The following is an 11,875-nucleotide window of genomic DNA, read 5'->3' on the forward strand; positions in this document are numbered from 1 at the left end:
TATATTTATATATGTCTGTATCTACTTTTATCTATATTTTTATATCACTATCTATGCATAAAATTATAATAATAATGTGAAGTAGTGTTGACAATACTAATTTGGTAGCTTTGGCTGCTCAGGGATGTAACACTAAATACCCTACAGAACTGGATTGGCCAGGACCTTAATGTCAGCGGTCAACTTTGTGAGATTGTATACAATGGAAAAAGGAGGAAGGGAGGAAATTGGCTATTTTTACAGGGTGTGCTGATGCTGTGATGCAGAGTGCTTTGTCTGTTCCTGTGAAAAATACAGTCATTAAGCCTGCAGGGTTTTTCATGCACAAGCTGCAGGACTGGTTGAACGGGTTGTTAAAAGAGCAGTGTAAAAAATGAGGAGATGGAATCTTTGCCCATGGAGAGCCCATCTCCCAGATGTGCTCCATGCCCTTCACAATGGCCCACTGGGGAAATGGAGCCCCCTGGCTGTGCACGGCTGCCCCCAATTTGCAAATCCAACCCTGGGCAGTGAGACTTGGGCTGCCTGGGAAATTGTTCTGGCTGTGATGGCCCCTGGCAGGGCCAGCCCAGAGGCTGCGGGGCTGGGCCTTCATACGTTGGAATTCATTAGTATAAATTCAAATCAAATGAGAGCTATCAATACCAAAACAGGAATTCAGATTCCTCCAGGACACTTTGCTTTGGTAACTGCTCCCTTGCAGCTTGGCCTTGCAAAGTGTTCCTGTCATGGCAGGAGGAATTGGTGCAGAATATCCAGGAGAAATTACAGTAATTCTGTCAAACAATAATGAACAAGATTGGATTATTCAACCCCATGACAGAGTAGCACAATTATTGATCTTGCAATTTTAAGAACAATTGTGAAAAAAGGAGATCCACCTCCAGTCACCACCGTTGTGGGGATAAAGGGTTTGGATGCAGCAGCCCTAATAATGGAGCCAGAGTGTGGGTCTGGAGGCCAAATGGCCCTCCCGAGGCAGCTGAAGGAGCAGCTGCTAGGAAAAACAACTCTGAGTCCTGAAACCTGGACAGGAACAATGGGAATGTGTCCCTGCAGCCAGGGATTCTGTGTGAGAACAAGTAGATCTGACAGGAGATTGTTTTACACATCCTGCCAGACCAGATCTCCCTGTTTGCCCCAAGGGCCCCTGTGGAAAATGCTCTGATTCACGGGGCTCCGTGTGAAGGCTGCTGTGACACTGAGGGACTTGCACAGGAATTCCATCCAGGAGCCTGGGTGCGCCTCAGGGACTGGGACCCGGCCCCTTCCAGTCAGAGGGGAAAGGGTCCCCCCAAGCCTTGTTAGCCACAGACAGCATGGGAAAGCTGAACAGCAAAGGACCTTGGGGCATTATTCTGGAATTAAAAAGGTGCAAGCTCCATGGACAACAGAATTCTTGTTCCTAACTCCAATGGGATTGAGAAAATAGAATGAAGAACGGTGTCACTAAAGTACTCCTGATGTCTGTAAGGTGTACCTTGATAGTCAGCCAGAATCTTTGTCTGCCACAAACACCTCTAGTGTTTCACCAAGGGGTTAGTCATCAAAATGTAATGATGGGTTATGATGGATTGCTGAGCTTCTTTTGTAATTCTTTGCTAATGATGATGTGCTTTGCTGAGCTTATCCTTTTGTAAATCTCTGCAGCTGTGCATGATATAAATGACACAATTCCTTAGGCTGGTGTCTGTGTCTTTGGTAGTGACCCTGCCCACTGGTGAAACAGGGCCCCCTCTTGCCTTAAGTGTTACCTGGGAAGGCAAAAACTTTCCCTCCAAAATTCCCCCCTTCCTCCCTGTTCCCCCCATTCCTACCCTGAGCATGATGTGCTCTGGTCTGGGCTATGCCCGGGCTCAGTTGGGGTCCCCTGTCCTGGCTGTGTCCCCTGCCCAGCTCCCCCGCAGCCCCAGCCCCTCCCCAGCGTGGCCAGACCTCCTTACGAGAGTCCCTGCATCAATATCAGCCACTGAATGCTGCAATCACTTCTTGTGTAATAGGAACAGCAATAAAAGACACCCTTTTTAACAGGAATACATATTTCTTATAAGCTCTTTGAACTCTTTCTCCATAACTGTCAAAGGAAACCCTCCTAATGAACTGCATTGGAGCAGAGGGAAATCAAGGCAGAGCCATGGTTTGTCATGACTTGCTTGATCCTAATGAGCCCCGTGGTGCATTTGGCGTGAGCCCTGGAACCTCAGGGCCTGGGAGGAGATTGCACAAACCTTGCCAGGAGTCAAAGTCAGAAGAAAACTCCAAAGTGTCTCAGAGCACTAATGGCTCCCACTGGGGTCCATCCCCAACAGAGGCTCCTCATGGACTCCTTACAGGACAGAATTGGAGACCAGGATGGCACAAAAGCCTCTCAAACACTCAGTGTGGGAAGGAAAATCCAAAGTACCTTAAACACCTTGAGTGTCTCAAAGGATTAATGAGCCCTACTGAGTGTAAGTACAAAGCTCTCCAGGGACTAATTAACACAGATAATTGGGGCCATGATTGCACAAACCTCTCCCAGAGTCTGTATCCAAAGGGAAACACCAAGTACCTTAAAATAACTGAAGTACCTTGTAGCATTAATGAGCCCCACTGAGTGTTGTTACTGACAAAGCCTCTGCAGGGACTAATGACAGCAGATAATTGGAGGCCATGATTGCAGAAACCTCTCAGAGACTCCAAGGCAAAAGCAAAACCCAAAGTCCTTTGAAAAACCTGCAGTCCCTGCAGGGAGCATTGAGAAGCCCCCAGGGCCATTCCTGAGCAAGGCTCCCCAGGGACTCCTTCCAGCAGATCCTTGAGGCCACTGGGATGTGGGCTAGGGGCGGATGCTGAGGGCAGGACAAGGGGCTGACAGTGCCCAGCCTGGCTGGGGCTGTGCCAGGAGGCCCCAGGGCCTCAGGACAAGGTGTCTCCTCACAGCCCTTGGTGGCACAGACCCTGCTGTGCCCCAGGGCACAAGGACTTGGCTTCTCTTTTTCCCCAGGTGCCATCAGTGCCTCCAGTTCTCTGCTCTGCCTGGGGCCTCTGGACACTTTCTCAGTTGTGAACCTCAGTGGGACCCATTAAAAGTCCAAGAAAGTTTGGAGCTGGATTCTGACTTGGAGTTCTGGAGAGGTTTCTTCAGCTCCCTCTCAGGGACTGATGTTCAGGGCTTAGAGTAAAAGGGATGAAATTCAGGTATGATCTAGAAAATACTTCTTCCCTGTCAGGGTGGTGAAGTCCTGGCACAGGTTGCTCAGAGAAGCAGAGTAAATAAAGTCTTAGAATTCTTCCTTTCTGTCCCATTGCTATTCCATAAGTTCAAGTTTGGTTTTCAGAGTGCCACCTTCTCAGCTGGTTGCCATTTGTGTCCTGCTTTCTCTCCTGCCTTCCTTTGTCTGCTCCTTTTCCCTTCCACACGGTCTCTCTTTACCTGTGGCAGCTCCCAGCCAAAGACCTTCCCCTGATTTTTTTTTTCCTTCCCAACTCAGGTGCTCAAACAGCCCTGGATGAAGTTCTGGAGGCTGGCAGTGAAATGTCTTTGTAAGATCTTGCTCTGCTTGTGTCTTGGCCCCTTCAGAATTTGGCCTTGAAGGGCAGGAGCATCTTTTCCTTGCTGGCAGCTGGAATTGCAGCCCATGGCAGTGAGTGCCAGAGATGTCAGAGGGCGATTGCTGAGGCTGCCAGGGCGTTGCTCCTGCCGTGCCTGCCAGGGGAGCTGTGCAGGGCAGGGTCAGGCTGCAGCAGCTGGCTGGGCTCCCCGAGCAGACAGCAAAGGCGGCTTTGCTGCACATTCTGCAGCTGGGAGCAGAGGGAAGAAGGGCAGGGAGTCCCTGACAGAATGCTGGAATGCTTGTGCCTGGAAGGCACCTGCCCATGGGTCCATCCAGGCTTAAGGTGCCATGAGGGAGAGGTGCCTCAGCCCCAGTGAAGGCACAAATGAGACCATAGGAGAACGAAACCATATTGTTTTGTTCATGGATTTTACTGAACAAGAAATGGGAGCTAGGGAGATAGAAGTACAAAAGAGGTCTTGGAGAGAGCTTATAAGATGATCAGTTGGAAGTAGATACTTTTTAAGGTCCTTTCCTGCATTCCGGGATTCTAGAAGACGTGTAGATGTGAATTTGGATTTAATATTCTTCTTATTATTATACTTTCTTCTTCTTTCTTTCTCTTCTTCTTCCCCTTCTTCTTCTTAATTGCTACTACTATTCTTCTTCTTTAAAATATTCTTCCTATTCTCCTTCTAAGTAATCTTATTTGCTTGCTATGCTTATTAACTATGTCATTCTTGATTTTTAATATTCTTATATTAATTACTAGTTTTTCATCTTCCTCTTCATCTTCGTATTCCTATTCTCATTCTTATTATTCTTACTAAATTTACTACTACTATTTCTTATTCTTCTTCTTATTCCTATTCTTTTTTTTAAATATTTTCAAAATATCTTTTGTGTAAGATTTTTTAAATTTTTTTTTTACTACTACTATTTCTTAAACTCAACTTTAGTTTGTTTCAGAGGAATGGTATGAGTCAAAGTCCTGCAGTCACATCCATGGAGCAACAGCTCCCACCTGTGCTCATTCCTCAGGGATACAATCCCAAAGGACCAGCGCGGAATCCTTTCAAGATGAGAGGAAATGGCCTTTGATGGCACCAGGGGAGGTTTGGATTCAATGTCAGAAAGAATTTTTCTCTGACAGAGGGGTGAGGCACTGGAAGAAGCTGCCCAGGGAGGCGGTGGAGTCGCCGTCTCTGAGGCGTTGAGGAGTTGTGCGGATGTTGCCCTTGAGGACGTGGTGGTGCGGTGATGATGGTGCTGCCAGAGTGCCAGTGGCACTGGGTGAGCGTCAGGGTCTCTTCCCACCTCGATGACTCTGGGATTCCCTGCTGAGCGCTCTGGCACCAATTGTGTCCCACACCTGCTGTTTAGGACTGGCCCCAGCAGTGACTGTGGGTGCTGGGGAGATGCTCCTGGCTGGCCGGGGCAGCTGAGGCTGCAGGGCCATGTCCAGGCCGAGGCCGCCCGTGTGGCTGCCTGGGGCCCCGCGCAGGGAGCAGCCATCATCGGCTGGCCCGGGCTGGGCAGGGCCATGGGTGCTGCTCCTGTAGCTGCCGCGCCAGGCAGGGCCAGCAGAGCAGCGCCCGCAGTGCCCGCAGCGCCTGCTTGAGGCACCCGGGCCGTTTGCTCGGGGCAGCGCGGCTGCCTGTGGGCCTGCGCTCCCGGCTGGCCAGCTGAGGCGCTGCCACGGCTCTGCGGGGCAGGCCCCGGGCTCTGGGGCCCTGCCTCGGGCCCCTGCTGGCCCATGGAGCCTTCGCTGCACAGGGAGGGAAGCGAGGCACACAGGGACTCTGCTGCCTGCCCCTCAACCCAGACCTCCTGAGGGACGGGTAGTGGCAGCCCATCTGTCGCAAGATCTGCCAGCCTTTGGGCCCTGCCTTCTCTTTCAAACAGCTCCAGGATACTGACTTCATGCCAGCCATCGTCCTCCTCCTCCTCCCACAGCAAGGGAGTGGGCCCGAAGCTGAAGATGCTGTTACCTGCACAGCAGTTCTCTGGCAGGTCGTTGCTGCTGCTGTCTTTCTCCGTGGAATCATCTCGGAGTTCTCTGAGTTTTGTTTTGCTGCAGCTGGAGAGGTCTTGGGAGCTGCTGAACTCTCCTTGGGACAGCTCTGGCTCTGCCCCACCTTAGTACTCTTGGCAAAGCTCAGTCTGGCTGTAGGATTCCCAGTCTTCATTGCTGCCAGCTGAGGTGCCCTCCTCACTCTCCTTCTCTGTCAGCACTGAGCCCTGCTCTGCCTCTTCCCACTGCTCCCTGGGGGTTTGGGCTCCCAGTGGGCTGGGTGAGGGGCTGGCGGGGCAGCAGGGTCTGTCTGGAGCAGGGACTGGGCTCTGTGTCCCTGCTGATGGCACCTCCTCCCTGGGGGCAGGAGAATGTGCCTGCTTCTCCTGGCTGTTCGCACTTCCTTGCCTTTGCTGGCTCAGCTTTGGCTCAGTCACCTCCTTTTCCATTGGGGGTAGCTCCTGGGCTGTTGCCCTTTGTTGCCACTGGTAGGGCTGTTGCTGTGCCCCCTCTCCCCACAGCACCCTCACAGCCGCCTTGCACTGCTGCAACTCGTGGGCACTCATTGCTCTGCATGGGGACTCTTCCTTGGCTTCCATTGCGGGTACCTACTGGAAGAATTCACAGCTTGTCCCCTCTTCCCTCAGGCCAAGCTCTCGGGCCCCAACATCTCCCCACTTGTCATCTCTGTCACATTTCTTCTCTTCTTCCATGATGACAAAGGGTCTCTCCTCCTCCTCCTCAGTGTCTGACCATGGCCAGGCTGAGGCACCCACTGCCCCCACCAAGTGCCTGCTGAGGGCCTGGTCTTGCCCCTAGCTGGGCAGGGGGCTGGGTGACTGGAAGGAGTTGAGCTTTGTCTTGCAAAGGGAATTTTGGGGCATCAAGGGTGTCTTTGGTGTTACAAACTGAATGTAAAAATCCCCTGAGCAGTCACTGGCAGGTCAGGTCTGTGAGCACAGTGTGGTTTATGTGCAGGAACACGGGGCAGAGGCAGCAATGAAACAAGGCACAGCAGCACACCTGGATTACCTGATCTCTTACCTGCCTCAAAACTGCACAGGCTCAGCTTCAAGCACCTCATTTTGAGAGTGATGTGTAGTTCTCACAGACCTCAGCCTAAGCACTCATGGGCAAAATCCTACTTATGCCCTACACAACTTCTAATTAAAACAGCAGGTACAAATTAGCATGAAATTGAATCCTTTAATGGATGGTTTTCCCTTTTCTCTTCCATTTAAAATCACCCTAACAAGCCTGATTCAATGTGCAAGTGGAATGTATCCTCCAGTGAAAATCCAAATTTAAGTCACTGCAATTTTACATGTGAATATTTTTTCCTCTAGCCCCTATACAGCATGAAGCTGGAAGTGCCCGCTGCAGAGGACACTGACTTCCAGTGACACACAGGGAATAAAACCCCAAAACTCCTAACATTTAATTATCCTGTCCTTTACCAGGTGCTGAACCTCATCTCCAACACCTGAAAAATTTAGTATTTTCCTTTTCATCCCAAATCCACCTTCTTCTCCCACAGCTGTCAGGACCCTGACTGCACTAATTGTGTGACCAGTCTCAGCTGGGGCTTCCACTCACACTCTTGGACAGGGACTTTATTTAGCCTTGGGGTTTAAATAGAACAATAGAATGGTTTGGTTTTGCAGAGACCTTAAGTTCATCCAGTTTTAACTCTCTGCCATGGTCAGGGACACCTTTGCTGCTCCAAGCCCCATCCAGCCTGGCCTTGGATGCTTCCAGGGATCCAGAGGCAGCCACAGCTTCTCTGGGCACACTTTGCCAGGGCCTCACCACTCTCACAGGAAAGAATTAATTCTCAATATCCAGTCTAAATCTGCCCTTTTTCAGTTTAAAGCCATTTCCCTGTGTCCTGTCACTGCAGGCTCTTGTCCAAAGTCCCTCTCCAGCTCTCTCTTGGAGCTCCTTTAAGCACTGGAAGGAATTCTAAGGTGTCTCTGGAGCCTCCTCTTCTCCAGGCTGAACACTGATCTCTCCCAGCCTGTCTGCCCAGTAGAGATGTTCCAGGCCCTGAGCCTCTTTATGGCCCTCCTCTGAACCTGCCTGACCATGTCCTTCTCCTGCTGGGATGACAGAGGTGACTCGTGGGTGTCTTTGCTGCTAATTCTGTTCCTGAACTGCTGTTTGGGTTTCCTGGGCTGACGTTGTGTCCTTGTCCTTGCCGGATGGTCACTGGACCATGTCCTCTTGGTGAGCTCTTTACCTGGCTGGTGTTGTGGCCACCCTCAGCTCCCAGATTCCTTTTCCTGAGGGACAACAGCAAGAGCTGGATGAGGCTGGGCAGAGCCACTAAGTCCCTGTGCACTCAGGACACTAGTAATGTTTTGCTCTACAGTATTTTTCCCCCAGACAGTGTCTACTGTCAGCACTATTTCCTTTAATCAAAAAATAAATACATTTCAGCGTGGCTCATGATGCTAAATGAAAACAACAGGGGGCTAATGAGCATTGTGAACAAGGCATTAACATGGCAGAGGTTTCCACAAGAAGCTGCATCCTTCTTCCAACAACATGTATACACAACTGTGTCTACAGTTGTGACCTCATCTGTTGACTTTAATTCAGGAAATAAATAGATTTAGATGTCTAACTTTGGTTTATCTTTGTAGCAAATTATGCATTGTGTTACACTTACTAATAAGGAACAAAACTGCCAACTCTGTTTGTGCAACTGTTCAGGGGTCATTCTTACTCTTCAGTGAACACATTTAACACATCTAATATTCATAACTGTGTTAGCACATTTAATATTCATGAGTTTGGGGTAGAAGTTAAAGTGTTACTCCCCCAGTAAGTGTTGTGGGAGGCTTGGGCCGGTGTCAGTCTGTAAAGGGAGGGTGGCTGTGGCCCTGCTCTGGCAATGGCACTTCTGAACACACCCACACAGGCCGTCCGCGAGTTATGTGCGTCCCCAAGGCTGAAATAACACGTGCAGGCCAAAACTTTTCGAATCCCTTTTCCAAATTTATTTTTTACCTCTTCTCCTTGAAAATCTAAAACCCTGGAACAGCCTTGGCTACCCCTCAAAACGCTGCTGGACAGTGGGCTCATTAGAGCAGCCACCATCGCTGCTGGTGCGGTACTGTGAGGGAGAACCTCACGGCGCAGTGGCACCAGCCCCGCCGAAACGGGCGGATGGGAAAAACCCATGAAGAGAAGACACGGTAGGGGACAGGGAGGGACAAGGAGGGACAAGGAAGGAAAAGAAGGGGCAGGAGGGTCAGGGAGGAACAAGGAGGGACAGGGAGGGAAGGAGGCATTCCCACCTGCCCCGTCCCTCCCCTTAGCCCGGCCGCCATTTTGGGAGCTCTGCGGGGGGGCGCGGTGCCCCCTGGCGGCCTCACAGCCGTCCCGTCCCGGTGGCCATGAAGTCCACGTTCGTCACCGTGAGCACCACCAGCTTCGATGAGCTGATCGCCGCGGCCCGCTCCCTGCCTCCCCGCCCGCGCTGCAGGTCAGTCGGCCGAGACACCGACACCGGCCCTGGCCCGGGCCTGCCCTCCCGGGGCTGGCGCCTGTGCGCCGCGGGCTGCCCTGCCCTCCCTGCCACATCCCGGCAGCAGTGCCGGGGCGCCTGAGGGCGCCGTGGCGGTTCGGGGGTGCCCGGCGGAGAAGCATGAAGTGTTGCTTGAGGAAGGGGAGGGACGGCCTGTGGGACGGGGAGGGGGGGGTGATACCGGGGCCGGGGCCGTCTGGAGCTGGGCACAGCCCTCACACAGCCTCTCTATCCCCGCCTCATCCCCTTCGTTCCACCTCCGTCATCCCCCCTTTCTTCTCCATCTCTCTCTCCGTCCCCCCTCCCCACCATCTTCTCCGCCCCCCTTATCGCCTCCATCCCCCGGTGCTGTGCCCGCAGGCGCTGCAGAGCCGCGGGTACCAGAAGCTGGTGCTGCAGGCGGGCTGGGGCTCGCTGCCGCAGCCGCAGCCCAGCAGCAGCCCGGCCGCGGCGGTGGAAGCGTTCCGGTTCAAGGACTCGCTGGCTGAGGAGCTGCAGAGCGCAGACCTGGTCATCAGCCACACACGTACAGCCCGGCTGCTTCTGGGGCTGCGGGAGCTCCGTGGGATGAGGTCTCTCCAGCCCGGGGTGAGCTGGCTGGGAGTACTGAGCTCCACAGCTGGGTTGTTCAAGAGGCTCCCCTCTTTCAGCAGCGAGTAGGGGGATATTTGATCTCTCACCATGTTTTCTGTTCCTCTTGTAGGTGCTGGTAGCTGGCTGGAGACTCTAGAGAATGGAAAACCACTAATAGTAGTAATAAATGACAAGCTGATGAACCATCAGCTTGAGCTGGCCAAACAGCTGCACAGAGATGGCTGTGTCCTCTACTGTAACTGCAGGTATGGAGCTGCTGGGGCTGTTCCTGCTGGGCAAGAGCATTCAGTCCATGTGACTGCACAGCTGAGAACGCAACAAGGTAATTTACATCCTTCTCTGTCATCTCCATCTGGATATTACATTTTCCAGAGTGAATAGACTAACACTATGTAGAAATTTACCACACTTACCAAGCTTTTTTACCACGATAATTATTTTATTACCACTTATAAATATTTTTTTTCATTTGAGGTAACATATATTTAGATTAAAAAAGAAAAACACTTCAATTCAGGGGATTAATAAAGCAGATATAGATATTATCTGGTTAGTAACTTTAAATACCCCTGTCTTTCAGGTACTCATTCAGGCTGCCCTTTTAACCAAACTTCCTAAATCCACCATACCATCTGACAAGTAGTTTCACAGATCCACTGCCTGTCACTTTAGGAGCAAAATTTAAACTAAACTAACAAAAACACACAAAAAACCCCCTACCCCACAAGCAAACAATGTGTGAAAAAATCCCACCATCACCAAAACTCCTAGCTCCTTTTTTTAGAGTTCATCCTGACTCCTGTTGGGTTTATTTCTCCTCCTGGTTTTGACTGTATCTTACTGTTTTCTCTTTACTCATGATTGACTCCACTCTAAAAATAAAAGATGACTTTTAAACTGAAGGCAGAAAAAATGTAACGCCCTTTACTTAGTCTGCATCTTGTTCCTTTGCCTTGCAAGCAGAGTTTCCTATGTTTCAGACGAGCTTTCTGAACAGACCAGGCCTGGCATTCATTTAAATTGAGCAAGTTTCCTAAACTTATTATCTTGGTGCTTCTGTCAGCTTTGGAATATTTATTTCTTAGTGTTGGGCAGTGCCAAGCATTCGAGCCTTATTTGCAGCCTGATACTAGCAAGTGACAGATTGATGTAGCTGTTCTTTCTGACCCTTTCTGTGATCAGGGGAGAACTCTTCCATGTGTTCAAATAGGATGGATTTCCTCTTATGGTTTATGGAGCAGAGCCTCAGATCTTGCTCAGTCTCCCAGCACTGCGACCACAGAAGATTAAAAAGTGTCAAAGTTGAGTTTGTCCCAGAAAGCTGATGGAAGTGTGTTCTCAGCAAGGCTCCCTACCAGCCAGTGCTGGCTGGGGCCTGCTGCTCTGGGCATTCTCTTCCTTTCCATACATATCCTTATTTAATATTTCCATGCTAAAGAATTATGTATGGATGCATAGAAAGAAAATTATATTTAAAATTTTCCCATGAGATGGCTATTTCTTTAATTTTTGCTTTTGGTCTGTTTTTACTGCACTCTTGTGGAGACAATGCAGTCAATGAACTTGTCAGCTTTGAAACCTTTTCCTCCTGGACAGCCAGAAAAGTTTGCTTCATTCTTGAATAAAGTTCTTGGGTTACAATAAACAAAACAGAGAAATAAAAAAGTTAGAACAAAATGTGTCATCTCCTCCACTTAAGATCTGCAGCTGGGCCAAACACTCAAAGAAAATTTCATTTAATATTAACTGATATTAGTGTCAAACTCATTCAGCTTTATGCATAAAAGAGTACAATGCCAATAAGGAGGGAGTATGAACTGTCCTGCGGCATGGACAGACATATTTCTGTCATAAAAGCTGCACTGGAATGGGAATTCCACCGATGAGGACAAGTTAAACTACTTCTTTACAGGCATGGCATATGCCTTCTGGTCTCTTGACCTTTTTTGCTAAACACAGGTGGAAATGTGAAATACAACGCTGTGTTTTGTGTCAGGTACAAACAGGCGACGTGTATTTGTGAATGAGAAATGGGTGGACCCACACAATGGGTGAGCTGTGAATTCTATTAATAAGTGAGGAAAATAAAGCATGGAAAAAGGCCTTTGAACCTATCTTTGGTTTGCAATTAACGCTGGTTGATTTAGGAGCATTGGAATTAAGGTGTTAAAGATAAGGCTTTTTGCTTGCATTGAATCC

General features: G+C 50.0%; 1 protein-coding gene across 1 annotated transcript; it reads left to right on the forward strand.

Moving 5' to 3' along the window:
* The first annotated feature begins 8,951 nt into the window (after positions 1-8,951).
* On the forward strand, positions 8,952-11,320 carry LOC134433451 (UDP-N-acetylglucosamine transferase subunit ALG13 homolog). The gene is made up of 5 exons (XM_063182301.1): positions 8,952-9,022; positions 9,433-9,608; positions 9,786-9,921; positions 10,864-10,876; positions 11,222-11,320. Exons 1-5 carry the CDS (start codon positions 8,952-8,954, stop codon positions 11,318-11,320), a joined length of 495 nt encoding a protein of 164 aa, XP_063038371.1.
* The last annotated feature ends 555 nt before the right edge of the window (positions 11,321-11,875 follow it).

Source organism: Melospiza melodia, unplaced genomic scaffold (assembly GCF_035770615.1).
Source record: "Melospiza melodia melodia isolate bMelMel2 unplaced genomic scaffold, bMelMel2.pri scaffold_18, whole genome shotgun sequence".
In the NCBI taxonomy this organism is placed as follows: domain Eukaryota; kingdom Metazoa; phylum Chordata; class Aves; order Passeriformes; family Passerellidae; genus Melospiza; species Melospiza melodia.

Coding starts and splice junctions, on each gene's coding strand:
- LOC134433451 (XM_063182301.1), top strand. CDS start 8,952: ATGAAGTCCACGTTCGTCACCGTGAGCACCACCAGCTTCGATGAGCTG. Junction 9,023..9,432: donor GCCGCGGCCCGCTCCCTGCC/TCCCCGCCCGCG, acceptor TCCCCCGGTGCT/GTGCCCGCAGGCGCTGCAGA. Junction 9,609..9,785: donor CCTGGTCATCAGCCACACAC/GTACAGCCCGGC, acceptor TTCCTCTTGTAG/GTGCTGGTAGCTGGCTGGAG.